Source organism: Quercus suber, unplaced genomic scaffold, assembly GCF_002906115.3.
Source record: "Quercus suber isolate HL8 unplaced genomic scaffold, Cork oak 2.0 scaffold_708, whole genome shotgun sequence".
Taxonomy (NCBI): domain Eukaryota; kingdom Viridiplantae; phylum Streptophyta; class Magnoliopsida; order Fagales; family Fagaceae; genus Quercus; species Quercus suber.
Genome location: NW_027070149.1, coordinates 254125 through 276548, shown reverse-complemented (window position 1 = coordinate 276548; position 22424 = coordinate 254125). Strand labels below are relative to the sequence as shown.

At 33.9% G+C, this 22424-nt stretch overlaps 1 protein-coding gene across 1 annotated transcript; it reads left to right on the top strand.

Moving 5' to 3' along the window:
* Window positions 1–314: 314 nt before the first annotated feature.
* LOC112013938 (calmodulin-binding protein 60 B) lies at window positions 315–8882 on the top strand. The gene is made up of 9 exons (XM_024046318.2): window positions 315–523; window positions 843–995; window positions 1606–1681; window positions 3550–3608; window positions 4245–4738; window positions 4822–4982; window positions 5059–5262; window positions 6883–7114; window positions 7820–8882. Exons 2-9 carry the CDS (start codon window positions 880–882, stop codon window positions 8401–8403), a joined length of 1926 nt encoding a protein of 641 aa, XP_023902086.2. The 5' UTR covers window positions 315–523; window positions 843–879; the 3' UTR covers window positions 8404–8882.
* The last annotated feature ends 13542 nt before the right edge of the window (window positions 8883–22424 follow it).

Genomic DNA, 22424 nt, shown 5'->3' with positions numbered 1-22424 from the left:
ATAAAGATTAGTGGTAGTTGATTTTAATTCCTACATTTTATTTAGTTAGCAGATAATATAACAGTTTTTCATTAAAAAAAAAAATTTCTTTTAAAAAGTAGATAAGCCACACCCGATAAAAAAAAAAATCCGAGCTAGGTCAATGCAAAATTGTTGTCGAGAAAATCGTTCACTAGTTACTACTTACCCACCCACCAGTCCACCACTAGAACTAGAAAGTCAACAAAGAGACGAACTGATGTGCGGAAGCGGTTGGCGTAGAAATCGGAGTACTGTGGTCTGAGAAGCAGGAGATTGTGGCAGAGTTGAGCTAAGATAGTCGCCAGAGTAGACTGTAAATATAAAATAAGTCTTTTAAGACCAATCCTAGACTTCAATCCTATCTATCTTCTGTCTGTCATACACTGCTTTCGATTTTCTCGCTCTTTTCCCAAACACGCCAAATTTTCTCGTTGATTTTCCCGCACTTTCTCGCTCTCTGAAAATTTTACCAAAAGGGAAAACTTTTGAAGGAAATATCTCAGTAAGTGTTCCTGTTATTTGTTATTGGTCTCTAGTTCAAGTTTGTTTTTTTTTGTATTTTGTTGAGATTAGGGTTTTGGAGGTTCTAATTTGGGGGAATTTGTGGAATCTGAGCTGAATTCGAAGGGTACTGTAGATCTGTGTTGGGGAACTGGTGTGTTCTTTTTGTGTTTTTGTGTTTTGAGTGTGTGAGTGGAGTGTTGGTTAGGGTTTTTTTTTTTTTTTTTTTTTTTGTGAGTTTGGCTGTAAATTTGGGGTTTTTACATGTGGAAATTTGTTTTTTGGAAGTGAAATTTGTTGTGCTCTTTGGTGTATTGCAGATCTAGGAGGCTAGGGATTTTGGAAGAGTGGGTATCAATGCAGACTAGGTTAATGGAGAGGACTAATTCCATGAGAGGGAAGAGGAGTTTAGATGGTGGTGGAGGTGGAGGAGACGACGAGCAGCCAGAGCGGAAGCGGCCTGCTCTTGCTAGGTAAATTCTTGAGTTCTTGAGTGTGAATTGCTTTTATCTTGTTTGTTAATTTTTTCTGGAAAATGTAAATTGTACAAAAATTAATATGGGTCTAGTTGAACTAGTACACACATGGGGTCTCCAATTGAAGAGTTTAGTAGGTAAGATGACTACTTGGTTATGAGAGAATAGTCAATAGCTGTTACTTCAGTAGCTCTAGAACTTGGTGTGAGCTTGTCTTTATAAATGGAAAGTTGATAACTGATAACTGCCCTTAAAACCTGTTTTGAGAAACTTACCAATAGAAAATGGGTTGCCTTGTTGGTAGGAATATTGAAATTTCCTCTAAAAGTGGTCTATGTTATCACCAAATGCACTACCGCCACAAGTCAGTAATTTTGTTTAGGTGTTGTTTAAAGGGTAGGGAATTTTTCCTTTCTAAACCTGGCTAGCCATGAGTGATGCTATCTCAATAATATGTGTAGCAAAAATCTTAATTTCTGAGGTCTATCACATGATACTAGTATTTGTGCTTTAGTGCTAATGTAACTTTTTTCTTATTCTATTCTCTTCATTTAATGTTGCTTAGTATGTGTATTCTGTTTGATTTAAAATCATATATGTTATGCAGTGTAATTGTTGAGGCCCTGAAGGTGGACAGTTTGCAAAAGCTCTGCTCATCTTTGGAACCTATTCTTCGTAGAGTTGTAAGACTTAATGCTTCTACTCTCAGTTTTCATACAAACTAGTTTTTCTTCTGAAGAGTTTGGGCTGGCTATTAATTAATGCTTCATCACTTTGATTTACCTAGTACAAAATATCTGCTTTAAACACTAATCATAGGTCAACGTGCTTATCTATCCTTCTTTTATTTCCTTTTGAGTCTGATCCTTTGTGGTTGCCATCTTTCTTTTAGTGTAAAATGTCTTGACACTATTTTGATCTCTAAGAATAACCCAAGTATCTGTAGAGCATGGAAGGAAAATAGTAGATCAAGTGTAGATTCTGGTCCATATGTGTGGAGCACAGGAGGGAAATAGTCAAGTTGGCTACTTCATTATGCCTAATGTTTGAAGTGGTTGTATTGTTGGCTGTCTAATGCTTTTACTTATTCTCCATCTCATTTGGAGTTATTTGGATAGGCTGACTTGAGACTTTAGCCTTTAGGTTATTGGTTGTGTGTTTTGGATTAATCTCCTCTCTGTAGTCTTTCAATGGAGTTTTGCTTATCAACTGAATGAAGTTTTCTTCCTTTGGTTTGTTTACATATTTTGACCCATTAAATCATGTTATCCAGTGAATTGGTCTAACTTCAAAAATTTATGTTAAATAGTTGTGCTGAAATTCATCACTTAAAGTTCTCTTCCTGTTCTTTATGTATAATTCGTTAGTCAGATTTTTGTGTAATTTGCATTTTTTTAATGAATATGAATAATTTATTAAAAAAGAGCTAGTTGATTTGTACAGGGTGTGTATCAACTTAAATAATTACAATATGAGGGGAAGTGAATGGTCTATACTCGAGATTAAATCTCTCCTTCTTCATTCTTTGCTAGATTGGAGTACTGCTTTTAATTCTCTTCTTTCTCTTCCCTGTTCTAATTTATTCTATTTTTTTGGAGTTTTGTAATTTGAGAGATTGATGTACTGCTACTAAAGTACACATCTGGTGTCCCTGGGTATTCTTTTATTTATTTATTAATGAACTTTTGTTAATTATAAAAAAAAAAATTACAATATGAACGTTCTAAGAAAGATACAATAGGGAGATTGCCTAAGGCATTCATCCAATCATACAAAGATTGTAACAATAAAAGTTTAATAACATTATATGATGTTCTGCAACATCAAAGGTCCTGTTATTCCTTTCTTGCCATATAGTCCATAAAATACATAAAGGAGAAGCCTACCAAACTTTTTTGCTCATGTGCTTATGAAACCTTCCTTACCAACATGCCAACATTTGAGCTACTGTCTTTGGCATGATCCAACCAAGAAACTCCAAAAAAAAAAGAAACAAAAGGGACCGCAAATCTCTACCCACAAACAATTAAGCAAGAGGTACTTGACCATCTTTCTACTATTCTTACACAGACAGCACCAATCCAAAATCAGTGAGTGTCACCTTCATAAATTATCACAGTCAATATCTTATCCGGAGCTGCTGTCCAAGTGAAAGGAGAAACCTTAAGAGGCACCTTGGCTACCCAAATGCTTAGCTAAGGAAAGGAAACTCCCCTTGAACCCCTTAAGGCTTCGTAATACAATTTAAAATTAAACTTTCCACTCTTAGTTAAGCTCCAAGATAACAGATCCTCACCGAGGATAGAAGGGAGACTAGAGTATAATAAAATCTCCATCGACTCCAGCTCCAATCTTGAACTTGTCTCATAACCTGAGGATTCCAATGCCTTGTACCACTATCCACCATCTCCCCTAAAACATGAAGGATGGCGATTTTCTTATGAACAAACAATTTTTCCCTGCATAAAAGATTATAATTACATTGGTCGTGATTTGTATATGGTGTATGTTCCTTCTTTCTCACTATTTCAGTGCAATTGATACTTAACAGGTCAGTGAAGAAGTGGAACGTGCTTTGGCAAAGTTAGGCCCTGCTAGACTCAATGGAAGGTTTGAAATATTCTTGATGATTCTTTTGGAAGTTGCCTTTATTTCTTGTGATTGCCTTTTCCCCCCTGAATCTTACTTGGGTATGTTTTAGTTTTATAATTGTCTATGGTCAATTTTACATATTTTCTTGAAACATAATTAAGCTTTAAATGTCAAACAGTTGAATTGCACGGCATCTGAACTCAAGTACCAGGAATAACATTGCCTTGCCTTTGAGAAGTTGTAGAGTTGAATAAAATGCCAGGAAAATTGTTGGATGGTTTTCTTTTGTTCACTATAAATGATTTATCCCAAAAAAAAAGTTTGTTTCTTTATCTTTCTTATTTGATCCTATGGCTCTATCCAAGTTTGTTGGTTTAGTTTATATATAGCTTCTATGGCTACGCTATTATATTCAGAGAATTATGTCTTTATCAGTAGCTTCTATTTCTGACCTATTTTCTCTGATCCAATAGTATCCCATCTACATGGAAAATATTGGATAGTTTGGTCTTTGGGTAATATCAACCTCCTATTCAGTCTTTATTTTTGATTTCTAACTTCAGTGGTCCCTTATTTTTTCATCATTCTGCTTGCATAAACTTTTTGTTTTGCATCTGTGGTAGTGGTAAATTCTTTTCACGCTTTTGGTTCCAGGTCTTCCCCAAAACGAATTGAAGGTCCAGATGGACGAAACTTGCAGCTGCACTTCAAGTCCAGATTGTCTCTTCCTCTCTTCACAGGAGGGAAAGTAGAAGGTGAGCAGGGTGCTGCAATCCATGTCATTTTGATTGATGCAAGCACTGGCGTTGTTGTGACATCTGGACCTGAAGCCTCTATCAAACTAGAAGTTGTTGTGCTTGAAGGTGATTTTAATAATGAGGATGATGAAGACTGGACTCAAGAAGAGTTTGAAAGCCATGTGGTGAAGGAGCGTGAAGGTAAGAGGCCTTTGTTGACTGGAGACCTACAAGTGACACTTAAGGAAGGGGTAGGGACGTTGGGGGAGCTCACGTTTACAGATAACTCAAGTTGGATAAGGAGCAGGAAGTTCAGGCTTGGCTTGAAGGTTGCCTCTGGATTTTGTGAGGGCATACACATACGTGAAGCAAAGACAGAAGCTTTTACTGTTAAAGATCACAGAGGGGAATGTATGCTTGTAATCTGTCATTTCAATTCTTCCTTTTCCTGTTTCTCTTTGATTGTTGTTGATTCCTCAATTTTCCCTGGACAGTGTACAAGAAACACTATCCGCCTGCATTAAATGATGAAGTATGGAGATTAGAGAAAATTGGCAAGGATGGGTCATTCCACAAGAGGCTAAACCGGGAAGGAATATTCACAGTTGAAGAGTTTCTTCGGCTTGTGGTCCGAGATCAGCAAAAACTTCGGAATGTATGTTTGGGTTTTTTTCTTGAAATAAAATAGCATGCTTTCTAGCTGTGCGCTGATATTTTATGTGTTTTTGTAGATCCTTGGAAGTGGAATGTCAAATAAAATGTGGGAAGCTCTCTTAGAGCATGCAAAGACCTGTGTCCTGAGTGGGAAGTTATATGTTTACTATCATGATGATACAAGAAATGCTGGTGTTGTTTTTAACCACATCTGTGAACTGAGTGGCCTTATTAATGGGGAGCAATATATTTCTGCCAATTCTCTTTCCGACAACCAGAAGGTGGGTATGATATGTGTGATATGCTTTATTTCTGTAATTAATCCTGCCATAGGTTGCATTTATACTAGTGGTGCCATAGTAGCTTTAGCTGCCTCTCTCTCTCTCTCACACACACACACACACACCCACACGCACTCCCCTTTTCCTCCTTTCTATTGGTTAATTATACAAGCACCTAATCCGTTACCTCACTCTCCACCCCATTCCTAGAAGGCATGGAGATGCCATTTGAGCTAGAGCTCATCATCAAGTTTTGCTTGCCTTCTACAAATCTGCTCTCAAAACATTGTGGCATTGGTACTTATAAAACCTATATGTGAGGTATCTACTCTAAGAAATCAAATCCTTCTCTGCTGTAATTCCTTTGTGTTATTGGCCAGATTCAATGATTTTATGTTTTCTAATGAATAAAGTCAACACAAACAGATCTTTAATCACTGATTTTTCCCTTTTTGGGCTGATTATCATGATTACATCCTTCATTTTCTGTCAATATGGTGCTTGTTGTGTCAAAGTTCTTTTACTTTAATTCTATTTTGGGCTCTTGATTTTTTTAGCCTCTATAGTACATTGCCAGTGTACTTGGAGTGGGTTTGGTTAATAAAAGTTTTTACATCACTTATCAAAAAAAAAGAAAAGAATGATATTTATAAAAAGAGAGAGTTTATTTTACTTTGATAGGTTGTGTCAGAATGATAGTCAACTATTAACTTATTACTTCAATGATTAAACTTCCCCAACAGCAAATAATCTTCCTCTTTACCTTGGTCTTCACTGTATGGTCTTCCTGTTCAGGAAAGTTTGAAATATGTTCCCTCAAATTAATCTCTCATTTAGTTCCCCAGTTGTTCAAGGAAATGAAGAAAATAATTGATCATCAGCCAACTTTGTTTGGCAACTAAGAAACCCCATAATTTTTGTAAATCTCTCCAAATATTTTTTTATACCATTTTAAAGAGGGTTGCAGGAGTTGGATCAACTCAGTTCTGTTATTTGTTGGCCTTTTATGCTGATGCCTTAATTAATTTCTCCGTTTACGCTGAACTCCCCTCATTCTAGTTTAAGACTTGCTGTGCCGAAATCAGTAGAAAGAAAAAAAAAAAAAAAAATTACAAAAGACAAAAAGGATGGACAATGACATCATATGCTGAGAAGCTATGTAAGTTGATGAGCGGCATGAGATACTGAGATGTAATTGTGATATTTTCTGCAAATAAAGATATGCATAAGAGAGCGCCCATGACATCCAATCTAATGGCATATCGCCCCCATTTGTTAGGTTTGATCCTGGTTTTGAAAAAAAAAAAAAAAAAAAAAAAAAAAAAAAATCACCAACCAACTTGACTGGGCCATACATAATTTTCTTTGACTAGTCCATTATGAATACAATAAACTACCTATCAAACAAGAAACAAAGAATTGTGTATTAGTTTTAAGTACAGGTCATTTAATCTAATGAGACGTTACACTCTAATATTGCTGGCTGTGTTTATAAACATGTTGGTATATGTAATTTTTAAAATTATTGGCAGTTGAATGCCATTGAGTTTCGAACATTGCAGGATGTTTGAGTTTTCTCTGGTAAAACTCATCATCAAGGTGTTGCTTTTGTAATTGCAGGTGTATGTGGATACATTGGTGAAGAAAGCTTATGACCATTGGGAGCAAGTTGTAGAATATGATGGCAAGTCACTTATGAGCTTCAAGGAGAATAAGAAGTCCGGTACATCTCGGAATGACCAAAACATGGGGATAGTTGATTACTCAAATACATTAGATCATCATCTGCCACTACCACGCTTGCCAGTTCCTTTGGAGCAACATCCAATGGATTCCGGCTTACCTGTTGGAGGTAAGAGTTGGTGGTTACGTTAAATCATAGGTTATTTGGAAATAAGTGTGTGGCCTTTGTTTTTGCCTCTTTTTCTGGCTGGGTGGGAGTTTAGTGAAGGATGGGAGGTGCGGTTGAGATAATTAGCTTTACCATACCGAATTAATGTTATGCAAAAGTCAATCAGCACAGTTTTGATTTTATCCCCACTTCATAGGATTTGACTTAGAAAAAAGAAATATATCTCTTGTGAATACAGATAAGCTGAATTGGTAGTAAGTAGTAACCTATAATTTGTGGTTAGTCTGTTTCTTACACTTCGGAAAATTTCTTGGAGAAGTCTTGCACTTCTTTGTTCAATGTTTTGGCACATTTCTTCCATTTCTGTCTGTTAGACACATAATTAAGTAAGATGGCTGAAAATAATTGGCGCCTACCTAACAAATTAGCACTTGCTTGTACCATTTGTAAGTTAGGTTGTAGTTGGGTCTGTAGGTGATACTAAAATTTTGTTTTGTTGATCTCTCTCTCTCTCTCTCTCTCACACACACACACACACACGCACACACACACACAGACCCTACTATATATACTCACAAATGTGTGCGTTATTTCACATGCTGCCTCCCAATAGAGATGGTGTTTGGCTGAAGATGATGCTTTGTCTACATTAATTGCTCTGTTATGATTTTCATTTTTATTCTGTTACTGTTTTGTGAGCTTCAGGGTATAATGATAACCTGGCAACAAGGTATTCAACACAGCCGCAGATTGTAAATTCAAATTCTCGTAGCCAATTTGATAGCACTTCTTTTGTACCACATGACCATATGGTCACCAATTCTCACCAGCCCCAAAGCACAAGAAATAATAACAGTGCTGTTGGGCTGGCCCTTGGTCCCCCACAACCATCTACATCAGGATTTCAGAATATCAACTCTACACTTACACCAGCTACTCTTAATCCTTTTGATGACTGGTCACAAAACCGGGACAAGGGAGTTGAAGACTTCTTTTCTGAGGAAGAGATACGCATTAGAAGTCATGAGATGCTTGAGAATGAGGATATGCAGCACTTGCTCCGACTCTTCAGTATGGGAGGTCATGCCTCCATTAATGTGCCGGAGGATGCGTATCAGTTCACACCATACGTGCAATCACCAATGCCAAGCTTTGACGAGGATCGTGGCCGATCTGGAAAAGCTGTTGTGGGGTGGCTGAAGATAAAGGCGGCTATGAGGTGGGGCTTCTTTATCAGGAAGAAAGCAGCTGAGAAGCGGGCTCAGCTTGTTGAGTTAGATGATGAATAGACGTTGCCCAGAGATTGCAATTAGGTTTTCTCCTCTAACCTTTGCACTAGTTTACTATGCAAATCACGCAACTCTTCATGGTTGGTAGCAACTCCTTGAGGTTTGCTTCTGGGACTGCTTGAAATCATTGGTTTCGGAAGTCTTGAGGATCACTGATGTTGTTTGAGTATTTGGACAGCAGGGGTTTCTCCTCTTGTACAGTTTGCCTGTACAGTTGTTTCTGTTGATTACCTATCTTTCTATTAAGATGCTTCTCTTATCATCGCTGTTGGTTTTTCTGAATGATATATATATATATATATTTGCGTTTTGGGGTTCTAAGGGGGTAAATGTGCTTTTCAATTGATGGCCCCTTTGATGTTGTTGACTGATTGGGGGAACATTTTTAATATTTATGACTTTAATTTGTTGTTTCAATCATTTTGTGTACAAGAATGATGGCTTCTAATATCTTGTTAGCTTTTTCTATATTTTGATAAGTTCTTTGAGCTAATTTTTTTTTTGTTATCTTGTCCTACTTAAGATAAAAAAGTTAAATGTCATCGACTCACCGTTACGGTTAACAATCTTATTTATTGATATGAATGATATTTCTGCACTACTATTTGATGGTTTGTACATTGTATTACTCTAAAATTGAGCGATGTTGTTGAAAGTAAACTCTTTTCTTTGGTGGGTTCATGTCAAGTTCAGTGCTTTGATTGTAGTTCTTACGTTTGTTTATTTATTTATTTTTTCTCGTATTGCTCCCCAAAATTTTCCATTGCACGACCACACAGGTAGAAGACCCCACTTTCTCCTCCTTTTTCAGTGCTTTGTTTTTCATGGAAGTTGAATATGTACGCACCGCACTGCCACCAATTAAAGAAATCTTTCTGAAATTCCGTCCATCCTTCGCTGGGAATTGAATTTGACAAAGGAAAAAGTGGTGTTTGAATACGACACAGCCAGTTGTATTTTACGGTTTATTTATTAAATTAAACACTATAGTTTAAAAGTTTTATATTAATTCCTGAAGTTTAAGATTGTTATAAATTTCAGTAGATTCTTTAGTTTCTCTAGTTTCAATTTAAATTCTAAACTTTTAAAACCTTATTATCAATTTGATCTCCCACTCAAACCAGAAAATCAAATCCAAATACTGGGGATTTAAAGTGATACAATTTTGAAATTGCATGATGCGATTAAAAATAAAAGTATAAACTATAAACCTTAGTTAATTTGTTAGTCTTAAACTTTAAGGTTTAATTATAAAGAAAAAGTTCAATATTTGAAACAATTCACAAGATATGTGGTTTAAGATGTAATTTTTTTTATTAATTATGCTTAAGACTTTAAACGATCACTTCTATACTTTTTCAGAAGCGATATGATATATATATATAATTTATTTATATATTTATTTTTTTCCGGTATGCATATTTCTTTCACAAATTAACAAGGATTTAATGCGAAATGTGTTTGATGATCTTCCAACAAATCTATCTTATCTGACAGAAGCTGAATATATCATCACCACCCCTTTTTCCTTAAAATGAGGCACCGAAAGGGTAAAAGATGAGTCTTTTGGCTAAATATTGCTAAATTTAAAACATATTTGCATTATAGGTACTGTTTCAAGTTATTTAGGGGATTGAGGAGAGAGATTGAATTTTGGCAATACTGTTGCCGAAATTCAACAAAAAAGTAGGAGAGAGAATGAAAAAAAAAGAGGAGAGAGAAAATCCTAATTTCGGCAACAGTAAATCTTGAATTTCGGCAACAGTGTTGCCTGTTGCTGAAATTCATCTGCCAAATTTTCCTATGCCTGCCCGGATGTGTGAGTGTGAGAAGTGATAATGAGTGAGTGCCACAAAAAAAAAAAAAAAAAAAAAGTGAATGCAAAATCTGGGGATGAATTAAAGAAAAATATAATGTGTACGTAACAATATTTTCACAATAAATCACAGGTAACTAGTTATTATTAGTTCAAATTTAAATTTGACATTGAGATTACTATTTTAATTTAACAATAACAACAAGTAACAACCTGATACTTAGCATTTGTTGTAAAAATATTGTAAAAATTGTGTGCACTTATTATTTCTTAAAAAAAAAAGGTGTAATGGATTTGCCGAAAATTTTGTGGCAATTGTGGCTTGCCGAAAATGGGAGGAAAAAAAAAAGTTTCAATGGGTTTGTGGCAATTTTTTTTTGAAAATGGGAAAAAAAAAATAAAAACTTTTTTTTCAAATGGTATTGCCGAAATTCGGCAATGCCATTGCCACAATTAGTTAAAAAAAAAAAAATTTCCCAATTGTGGCAATGGCATTGCCGAAATTGTGGGGAAAAATTTTTCCCCACAATGTCGGCAATGGCATTGCCACAATTGGGGAAAAATTTTTTTTTTTTCCCAATTGTGGGAAATTTTTCCCCCACAATTTTAGCAATGCCATTGCACAATTGGGAAAAAAGTTTTATTTTTATTTTTTTTTACTAATTGGGGCAATGCCATTGCCGAAATTGCGGGGAAAATTTTTTCCCCACAATTTCGCAATACCATTTGGGGAAAGAGTTTTTTTTTTTTTTTTTTTTTTTTTTTTCAATTGTGGTTATGGCATTGACGAAATTGTGGGAAATTTTTTTTCCCACAATTTCGGCAATACCATTTGGGGAAAAAGTTATTTTTTTTTTTATTTTTCTCCAATTGTGGCAATGACATATTTTTCCCCACAATTTCGGCAATGCATTACCACAATTGGGATTTTTTTTTTTTTTTTTTTTTTTTTTTTTTTTTACGAATTGGGGCAATGCCATTGCTGAAATTGGGGGAAAATTTTTTTCCCCACAATTTCGGCAATACCATTTGGGGAAAGAGTTTTTTTTTTTTTAATTGTGGTAATGGCATTGACGAAATTGTGGGAAATTTTTTTTCCCACAATTTCGGCAATACCATTTGGGGAAAAAGTTTTTTTTTTTTTTTTTTTTTCTCCAATTGTGGCAATGGCATATTTTTTCCTCACAATTTCGGCAATGCCATTGCCACAATTGAGATTTTTTTTTTTTTTTTATACTAATTGTGGCAATGGCATTGCCGAATTTCGACAATACCATTTGGAAAAAAAAAGTTTTTATTTTTTTTCCCATTTTCGGCAATGACATTGCCACAATTGCCAAAAAAAAAAATTGCCACAAACCCATTGAAACTTTTTTTTTTCCTCCCTTTTTCGCCAAGCTACAATTGCCACAAAATTTTCGGCAAATCCATTACACTTTTTTTTTTTTTTTTTAAAGAAATAATAAGTGCACAGAATTTTTACAATATTTTTACAACAAATGCTAAGTATCAAGTTGTTACTTGTTGTTATTGTTAAATTAAAATAGTAATCTCAATGTTAAATTTAAATTTGAACTAATAATAACTAGTTACCTGTGATTTATTGTGAAAATATTGTAAAAATATTGTGTACATAGCACATTATATTTTTCTTTAATTCATCTCCAGATTTTGGCATTCACCATTTTTTTTTTTTGGGGCACTCACTCATTATCACTTCTCACACTCACATCCGGGCAAGCATAAGAAAATTGGGCAGATGAATTTCGGCAACAGTGTTACCGAAATTCAAGGTTTACTGTTGCTGAAATTAGGATTTTCTCTTTTCTCATTTTTCTCACTCTCTCCTACCTTTTGTTGAATTTTGGCAACAGTGTTACCGAAATTCAATCTCTCTCATCAATTTTCTAAATAACTTGAAACAGTACTTATAATGCAAATATGTTTTAAATTTAACAATATTTAACCAAAAGACTCATGAAAGATAATGGCTCTGTTCATCAATTTTTTTGAGAGTCGTTTGCTTTTAAAAATGCTGATGATTACGTCCACATTCCACAATATACATTCCAAAACTGAAAAAGCTGACAAAATCCATTCTCCCTTTGTCTGTCTTATTTATTAGCGTTTCATACTCATTGAAGAATTCTAAGACTAGTATTTTTAATTTTATTTATTTTATTTATTACGTTAAAAATAATAAAAGTGTTACTTTTATAATATCTTTATAATAAATTATAGGTGGTTAGTTATTATTTTATTGGTTCAAATTTGAACCTAGCACTAAGATTATTTTTTTACCCAAATAATAACAACCTACCACTTAGGATTTATTGTAAAAATGTTGTAAAAATGTTGTGCACCTAACATTTTTTTAAAAATAAATAAGTTACTATTCACTTTATAATCAATTTGTTTCCCTACATGTCTATGTGAGGTCTTCGATGTATTTATAGGTATTGTAACTAATTTGTGAAAACCTAAGGAAATATAAATGAATTAATTTCACTTTACACATTAGGCGTAAATCGACAAATCTAGCAAATTGGTGAATAATGACCGGTCAATTTGACTGAAGTTTTCCATAAATTTTTTTTTTTTGACTGAAGTTGTAAACAATAAGCATTGAGCCAAAAAAGAAAAAAGAAAAAAAAAAAATTTGCCTTTTGTTTTATTGAGAGACCTTTAGTTTCTTTGATTTTTACTTCAATTGTCAAATTAATTATTAATGTTTACTTCTTGTCAATTTAATCTATCAATATGTCAAAATGAGTCAATTTAGTCATTTTGTTCAAGTTTATTAACAAATTAAGTCGTTTAATTTTTTTAAATGAAATTTAAAAATCAATTTTGAGGGAATGATCCAATTGACTAATTTTAAAAGTGAGATTAAATTAAAAAAAAATGGAACTTCGAAGAAAAATTTGACATTTGAAATAAAAGTCTAGGAGATTAAGAGTAATGTTAAAGTTATAAACTATTTTATAATATTTTAACAAATTAATTTTGTAATAAATTTTTATTGATTCTCATCTGGATTTATAACTGACATTACCTTTTCACTTACCAATAATTATTTACCATTTTAATAGTTGTAAAATATTTTAAAAAATAATTTGTAATTTTAGCAATTTCTTTTTTCAAAGCCAAGAATCTAGTAATCTAGCTATTACGTGGCTTTTGTATACCGAATCGAGTGGAGAGCTATGACTGCACTTGTGGACACAGTAAGCCTATAAATATAGAAGGCACGCAGAGATTAGAATTGGGGTTTAGGGGGTTCCATTTCCCACAAGAAAAAGGAAACCCTAAGCCCCCAAGGAGCTCCCTTTTCACTCCAAATAATTTATGAGGTATTTTAAAATACCTCTCGTCCAACCAGGTTTCAGCCAAGCTAGCCTATATCTGTATGATGGTCCTGTTGAAGCTAGTGATGATCAAAAAGTTCGATTCAGTTTCCTTGTCACCTTGTTGATGAAGTTTCTATCAGGGCATGACATATGAAAGTAGTGATGGGTCTTTCTTTCTCTCTTACTTTCTTGCTCTTCGTTCTTGATATGTATCTTCCTTTCTTTTATCTTATTTTGGTGAATAAAAATGGAGTCTGTAGATGTTACTCAAAACCCTTTTCGTGTAATTCTTGACATGATCATATAACTGTATTTAGATTGCCTACACGTCTCTCTATATATGTATCTCTTGTTGGGGGATACACAGGACATAATACAGATCTAGCTATTTCTATTTCTTTCTTTCTTTTTGATAATCATGGGTCGTTCTTGATATATCTTCCATTCTTTTATCTTATTTTGGTGAATAATAATGGAGTTTGTAGATGTTACTCAAAACCCTTTTCGTGTAATTCTAAACAGGATTAATGTATATATGTTTCGCTTGTTTTTGCTCTCCTTTTGTCTTTTGTGGTATAGTATATCTATCATGATAATCTGGTGACTGTTAACTGTGCATATTTCACGGCCTATGTTGATCGATATTTCACTCATGGGAAGATTAAGGACGTTTTTATTTTTTAAATTTCTTCAAATTTTTTATAGTTAGATGGTGAGGAGGGTGATGTGGGTTCAATCACATGGAATACCATAAAAGATTATAGACTTTGACAAAACTAGTAAACTTTTATTCACCCTTACCCTCTTTCTTTGGAAGGAAAGAAATCAAGAACTTATTTTTTTTCAAGAAATCAAGAACTTGGTTAACTTAATTGTTAACACAATCAAGAGGCCAAAGAAATGCTCGCTTGGCTGTTCTTCTATCCTGCATTGGCATAATGACATTTTCTATATATTTGTGTTAAAGTTGTTGAGCTAATTAATAGGACTTCAAGATGGCGATAAATTCTGCAAGGTCGCAAGAGAAGGACATAACCATTTACTTAATAATCTATAGTAATAGAGTTTCTTTGGATGAAAAAATTATTTGGAGTTTCAATTATATAGCTATCCGTTCCTATGCATTTACAGAATAACAGTTCTTCATTATCTTAGAAAAGTACCAATAAGTGGTTCAGATAACACGATTTAAAAGGGTTGATGATATTGGGGATGTTTGATATACTGTATGAAGTATTCAAATTGATGAAGAGTGAAGTGAAAAAAAGAAAAAAAGAAGCAAAGAAAGTGTAGTTTACCCCATTTGGTTTTCTGTAATTATTATGTCATAATTTAGACTCTTTATCATGATCGGTGATCTTCAGATTTACTATAATTGTGAAACTAAGCCTCCGTTTGGATACTACTTAAAAATGAAAATTATTTCACTATTCAGCCTATTTTTGCTACTATTTATGGGACTCACTGCACTTTTTAGTACTATTCATGGGCCTATTGTACTATTTTAATTAACTTTTATATTTATTTTCAGTACTTTCAATAATAAGTTTTCAGTTTCAGCAAAATAAGCGGTATTCAAATATACCCTAATTCATTAATACTTTGGAAAGTCAAATTGTTTTGCATGAAACACACATATTTATAATCAATGAAATTAAAAATAAATAAAATAATTTTTTTCCTTCTTGGAGAGAGTTTATTTACTTCTAGGTAAGCTTGGATGAAATTCCCTCTAACCTATTACTTTTTTTCTTTGAGGAACCTCTAACCCATTACTTGATGACTCAAATGAGTATCCATTTGTATTTAGCCATTTAAAAGTTATGTGACTTGTTTAAATAATTTAATGGATCATGTAATTTTTTTTTTTTTTTTGAGAAAGAATGAGTCATGTAATTTTATACACACTAGTTGAAATTATAAATCCTCAAGTATGGGTTATAGAAGATTCCTCTAATCCTATTTGGAAGATATCTTTATTCTTTCTTCTTTGTAGACATTTTGACATAGAGGGATATCCACCATAAGTAAGAACATATTTATCTTAAGAAATGCATCCAAGTCTAAACCATCCATGCATTATGTTTGAAGTTGAAACTTTTTCCAACATTTGATACCTAATTACGAAGTATTTAAATTGAAGATGAATAAGAAACAGAATTTTTGGTGGGTTCTAGTTAGCTCAACTGATAAAATTTCTGATGATTAAATAAAATATTTGAAATTTAATCACTGTCTACACCAAAAAACCGATTGGTGTCTTGGTCTGATGAAACTTTCTAAAAAAAAAAGAACAAAGCTTTAAAAAAAGCATAATTATGTCATAATTTAGAACTTTGGATGTATTAAGTAATCTTTATATTTGCCATAATTGAGAAACTAATTCATTAATGCTTTGGAAAACTAAATAATTTGCATGAGACATGCATATTTACATTGTCGTTACAGATTTATAATTGATGACAAAATAGATAAAGTAGTATTTTCTTCTACATAGATATTTTAATGCAACAAAATATCCACAAGAAGTTGAACACATCTACCTTAAGAAATGCATTTGAGTCCCAAAAAAAGAGAGGAAAAAAGAAACCCTTTGAAAATCTTATTAATAAAATAAATTGATTTCAATGCTTGATTAATGTTTTTAGAGGAATTTGATTGTATTTGAATTATATTTCCATAATCTCATTGTGGGGTTTACTTCCTTTCCAGCTTTGATGTAATTTGGGGACTTCATTTAAAGCGTCCAAAGTTCATTATTATAACCAATGTATTAATGAAATTTGGGTTGCAAGTTTTCTTCTATTGATTGGTGTTGACTCTAATTAAGCACATTTATGCACATTTACGTTCTCTTTTTCCTATTCGATTTAGTGTTGATTACATTTCCAAGCAAAACCTAAACGTTGATTCTTAAGTTATATCCCATTGTTTTATTCTTCTTTTGTTTCCCAAATAGTAAGTTCCATTCTTAGAGTTTATTATCTTGCACCATTAACCCTAAGCTAACCATAGATTGATCATTGGGAGTAGTATAAGTTAGGGTTTGTAATAAAAATGTTGTAGTTTGTATGTTTTTAGACTCCTTAAAACACAAGTTGTTTAATCTAGTTATTTAGCCAAGTGATTACTTAGATAAATTATTCAGATCTAGGTTAACACATTCAAATCTTATCATGTAAATAATGCGGAAAAGTAAATAACACAATGATATGATAATCCAGGAAAACCAAATCAGTAAAAAACCTAAGGAGGATTTAACCTAGCTATCCTCAAGGTAAAACAGATCCACTATGAAAGAATTGAAGTTTGTAAAATAGAACTTAGACCACTAACATTCTGTTGCTATCTCGTGTAGAAAACTTACTACCATGACCACGTGACAGCTTCGAGTCTACGGATTACTTCTTTCTTTGATCCACTGCAACCACAAAGATTACTACCATGACCGCACGAACTTAGACCACTCAAAGGTTTCATATCTACTTTAAATTCTTAATGCAACAACTGAAGCGATCACCAAGTTATTGACATGAATCTTGATAACCCTAAGTGTATATGAAGGTAAACACCTCTAGATCTCACAAGAGATTCAACACACAGCATATCAACAACCTCTAAAATGTGGTTAGGGTTTTTCTTTTTATACTTGGACTAAAATATAAAACCCTACATGTCAAACCGGGCTTGGGCTGAGTTGGAAAAATCTGCAGATAATTAATCTGCATGAGGTTCGATTGATCGAGCCTAATTTTCAATCGATCAAGCCTTGCAGATTTAGCCAATAAATTCTGCAATTCACTTGATTCCAACTTTACAAATAAACATGCTTTGAGAAGTCTAAATCTAGACTCTAAGTTTTGATCATGGTTTGCCAACACATTACACATTGAAGTTTTAATATATTTAGTTTCTAAAGTCTTAGAACCTAACATAGTTCAATAGTTCGAGTGGCATGAGTACATTGAAATTGATCTAATATCTTAAACATCTATATCCATATAGGGTTTTACACTTTTACTAATGTATACCCTTAGGGCATATATTAGTAAACTATTTAAGGAAATTTTTTTGTGGAAAAATGAAAAAGTAACTAACTTTTTTGACAAGTTTTTCAAATTTTCATAAAATTTTTTCCTAAAATGAATGATTAATGTATACCTTAAGGGCATATATTAACCGGACCCATTTATATATAAGGCTAAAATGCAAATTATACTATTTAAGTTTGACTGAATTTCATTTCAGTTTTCTAATTTTACTTTAGTTTAATTGAGTCTTTTAAGTTTCAAATTTATTTAGTTAAGGCATTATGTCAAATTTCTTTAAAAATTGCTATACAGTACGGGATCCCCACCCTATGGTACGGTCCTTGGCCTCGACCCCTTGTACGAAGTAGTGCCCCAGGCCCGTTAAGCCATGGGCCCAGGGCTCGTGCCGTGATGCTTGACCCAAGGCACATTGGGCTTGTAATCTTGGCCCAGACACACCTCGGGGCGCAATCTGGGCCTTGCCTGGTCAACTGCATCTCAGACGGAATGTGATTGCTCGGAGGTACTATCTTGGATGCCCAGTATAGCCTTGGAGAATATCGCTGCCGAATAGCCTTTCAGAGGTGGGAACTAGCTAGTTCCAATGCCACTACTACCACTCCCAATGAAACATCCACTTAGAGACAATGGAATTGGACCCCCATTTCCACTTATAATCAGGAATAATCATGACACTCCCACTGACCTCACGCTATAAATAAGAGACTAGGGTGAGAGGTTGGGGGGGTTGGAAACTCTGAGAAGAGGACAGAGAGAGAAGAGTGACTACTTTAGGAGAGGGGGAGTGACTTTGTGAGAAAGGAGGGGAGAGTAGTGCCCCAGGCCCGTTAAGCCATGGGCCCAGGGCTCGTGTTGTGATGCTTGACCCAAGGCACATTGGGCCTGTAATCTTGGCCCAGACACACCTCGGGGCGCAATCTGGGCCTTGCCCGATCAACTGCATCTCGGACGGAACGTGATTGCTCGGAGGTACTGTCTTGGATGCCCAGTATAGCCTTGGAGAATATCGCTGTCGAATAGCCTTTAGGAGGTGGGAACTAGCTAGTTCCAATGCCACTACTACCACTCCCAACGAAACATCCACTTAGAGACAATGGAATTGGACCCCCATTTCCACTTATAATAAGGAATAATCATGACACTCCCATTGACCTCACGCTATAAATAAGAGACTAGGGTGAGAGGTTGGGGGGGTTGGAAACTCTGAGAAAAGGACAGAGAGAGAAGAGTGACTACTTTAGGAGAGGGGGAGTGACTTTGTGAGAAAGGAGGGGAGAGGCTTGCAAAAACAAGAGTGAGCGACTGGGTCTTTGAGCAAAGGACTACCCATAATAGGAAACCCAAAGCCCACAATATAAATAGGTTGTGAGCCCAAGAACCAGACCAGCCCATTGGCCCAATCTTGGGCGCCCACAATTGCCATTTTAATTTTTTTTTTTCACATGAAAATATATCTATAAAATTAATAAAATATTTTATGTGAGAATTCTTTTTCAAAATTTTTTTCATTAGTTAATTGCATACTTAATGACAATTTTTTTTTTTTTTTAACAAAATTGAACAAAAAGCCTAAACTGAATAAATTTGAAACTTGAAGACTCAATTGACTGAAAATAAAGTTAGAAGACTCAAATGAATTTCAATTAAACTTAGAATTTGCATTTTAAAGTTAGAGTAAGAAGACTTGAAGGTCCAATTTGCATTTTGGCCTATATATAATATCTAAAAGTTGAAGTGTACATGTAATATTTATTGTTGCTATGTTCTTGTTGAGCCATATTAGTGTAACATTTCAGTCCAGTTTGGTCTATTTCAATCCATTTGGTCCAGTTCGGTCTATTTTAGTCCATATAGTCCACTTTGGTTCATTTGGTCCATACCGGTCTGTTCGGTCCAGTTAGGTCCATTAGGTTCACTACTGTAAAAAGTTAGTATTCTGAAGTTATTTTATGTTTAACAGCTAGGAGGATTGAAGTACAGAGAAAATTTGGAATGTAATTAATATCAACTTTAAATACTGTGGCAAGTCAGCCCTAATGGATAACACAATCTTTGTTCCACTCTAAGAAATTTTAGCTCATGTCATCATATGAAGGCTGGTCCATGGCCTTGGGTGAATTCTTAATTAGTGGTTCGTTCGTGATTGTATTGTTGTTTTACAAAAATATTGTATAGTTGCTTTGGTCTCATATCAAACACTGCAATTTTTTAGGCCCTTACATGACAATGACATTGACTGGCTTAAAGTGGGAAGCATGGTATGGATTATGAAATAATCCTTTCCCCAGTAATTGCTAATAAACAAGAAGGTCAAAGTGCTATCATTGAATAGGAGACAATTCCTGCAGTTAACTGGTCATGAGTTTGGGTCAAATCAGTATAAAGGTTTATCTTTAATTAATTTATTAAACAGTTATAATTCTTAATTCTTCTGTGCAAAGTAGAGGTACAAATCTGATTAGATCAAATTCAGATTCATCATCAGCATAACAATAATTTCCTTTAAAAAAAAAAAAAAGCCCAGTGGTTATCTGATTGTTGAGACAGCCTTGGAGCATCTATAGTAATATGAAATTTTGATGCAATTACAGAGTACTCTGCGATGCTCTGTCTTGCCATATACTTTTAAAGGAAAATGTTAGTGGTGGGAAAAATGCAGACACAGAAGTGATGCAAACTATATCATGAAGGAAATGTGGGCACAAATCTATAAGAAAAAATAAGTCTTCTCTATGTGTTTCTGCAATCAAGATGATCTTAAAATTTCATCCACCATATTCTGTTTGGTATTTTTTATTTTACCATGAGACAGTTAATTTTGGAAAGTTCATTGGGAAAAAGGAAAAGAAAAAGATAATGACCATGGTTCATTAAACATCACAAATCGGTAGTTAGCTTCTTGTTAGCATACTTTTATACATCAATGCGTTCCCTTATGATTCACATTTTTGTCAATTTGTTTCAAGCTGAATCATTAGCAGTAGCACAGTACATAAGGTAACTTATTTTTGCAATATATGCCTTAAATAGTGAATAACATTTTTTGGACATGTTTGTTTCAGTATAATATGTAATCACATAATGTTGCCAAATAAGTTTGGTCTTTGAATATTTTAGTTTTATCCATATATTTTTCTCATGCAATCCCATTGGGTAAATGTGCTTCACTATTTTTAATTTTATATGGGCAAAAGTTGGGTCCGATTCCTCAGATTTTGTATGTTAGGTTACCCAATTAAATTCATACATATTGTATTGGCTAATAAAAAAAAATTGTTATATTTTCTAAGAAAAAAAATCAATGAAACTATTAGCTTGAATTTAGTTGGAGAGTCTAAATGTACTGCTCCTAAAGAACTAAACCTAAAATTTACCCATTTATATTTTATATTTGGTAGGTCTTGGTTAAAGCACCTATATTAAGAAGTACAACAGTGGCTTAAAATGGTGTAGTGGGCTACCTAATTGATCTAGCCTTTCCAGATGTAGGATTTAAGAAAAATAACTGGGACTTTTTCTATGCATTATTCCTAGTGTTATAGAATATCTTGATCACACCATTGCAGTGCCAGCATTTTACAGGACTTTTAATTTTTTTTAACTTGCTGCAGAAGACAGAATGGATTAATTTTGCTTCCCACTTAAAATTTCACATTATGCATAAGTTCATGTGCTTAACATTGAAGTACCATTATTATTATTATTATTATTTTTAATTATTTATTTATTTTTTTTTATGTATACAAGTCAATATAACCATAAGCCCGCCAAGAACCAACAGCACTGGAATTTAGTGGAGAAAACAATCTCTTGTATTATATAGGCATATACAACATTACAGGATTACATTGCAAATAAGAACAGATTTTGGCCAATGTAGCGATGACAAAAACGCAAATAATGAAAGAATTGAATCCTAGAAATTACATGAATAGCCTAATAAAATAGTAAAAGAATCTATATATGTATAGGATGTTCCTTTTCTCCATTAAGCGCTGCATTCAGGAGGGAGGCCCTGGGGAAACCTCTTAGTGTCTGAGCAGTAATTATATATCATATAGTTCTTCTGCACCCATTTCAGCCTCTCTTGACTTGCACTGTCCAGCTCTTGTGAAAGCCATGAACTCCTATTGTTGGAAGGTGAAGGAGTAGTTGAACTACAAGAAGATTCTCCAGAAGACCATGTGCAAGCATCAGCTTTGAAGTTTCTGTATGAAGCAGTAAAGGGTGCTTGGGTCCAGTCTGTCTTGACAAGTCCACCTCGTGTTGCCCAATCATCTATACTTAATGACAATTTTTTTTTTTTTTTTAACAAAATTGAACAAAAAGCCTAAACTGAATAAATTTGAAACTTGAGGACTCAATTGACTGAAAATAAAGTTAGAAGACTCAAATGAATTTCAATTAAACTTAGAATTTGCATTTTAAAGTTAGAGCAAGAAGACTTGAAGGTCCAATTTGCATTTTGGCCTATATATAATATCTAAAAGTTGAAGTGTACATGTAATATTTATTGTTGCTATGTTCTTGTTGAGCCATATTAGTGTAACATTTCAGTCCAGTTTGGTCTATTTCAATCCATTTGGTCCAGTTCGGTCTATTTTAGTCCATATAGTCCACTTTGGTTCATTTGGTCCATACCGGTCTGTTCGGTCCAGTTAGGTCCATTAGGTTCACTACTGTAAAAAGTTAGTATTCTGAAGTTATTTTATGTTTAACAGCTAGGAGGATTGAAGTACAGAGAAAATTTGGAATGTAATTAATATCAACTTTAAATACTGTGGCAAGTCAGCCCTAATGGAT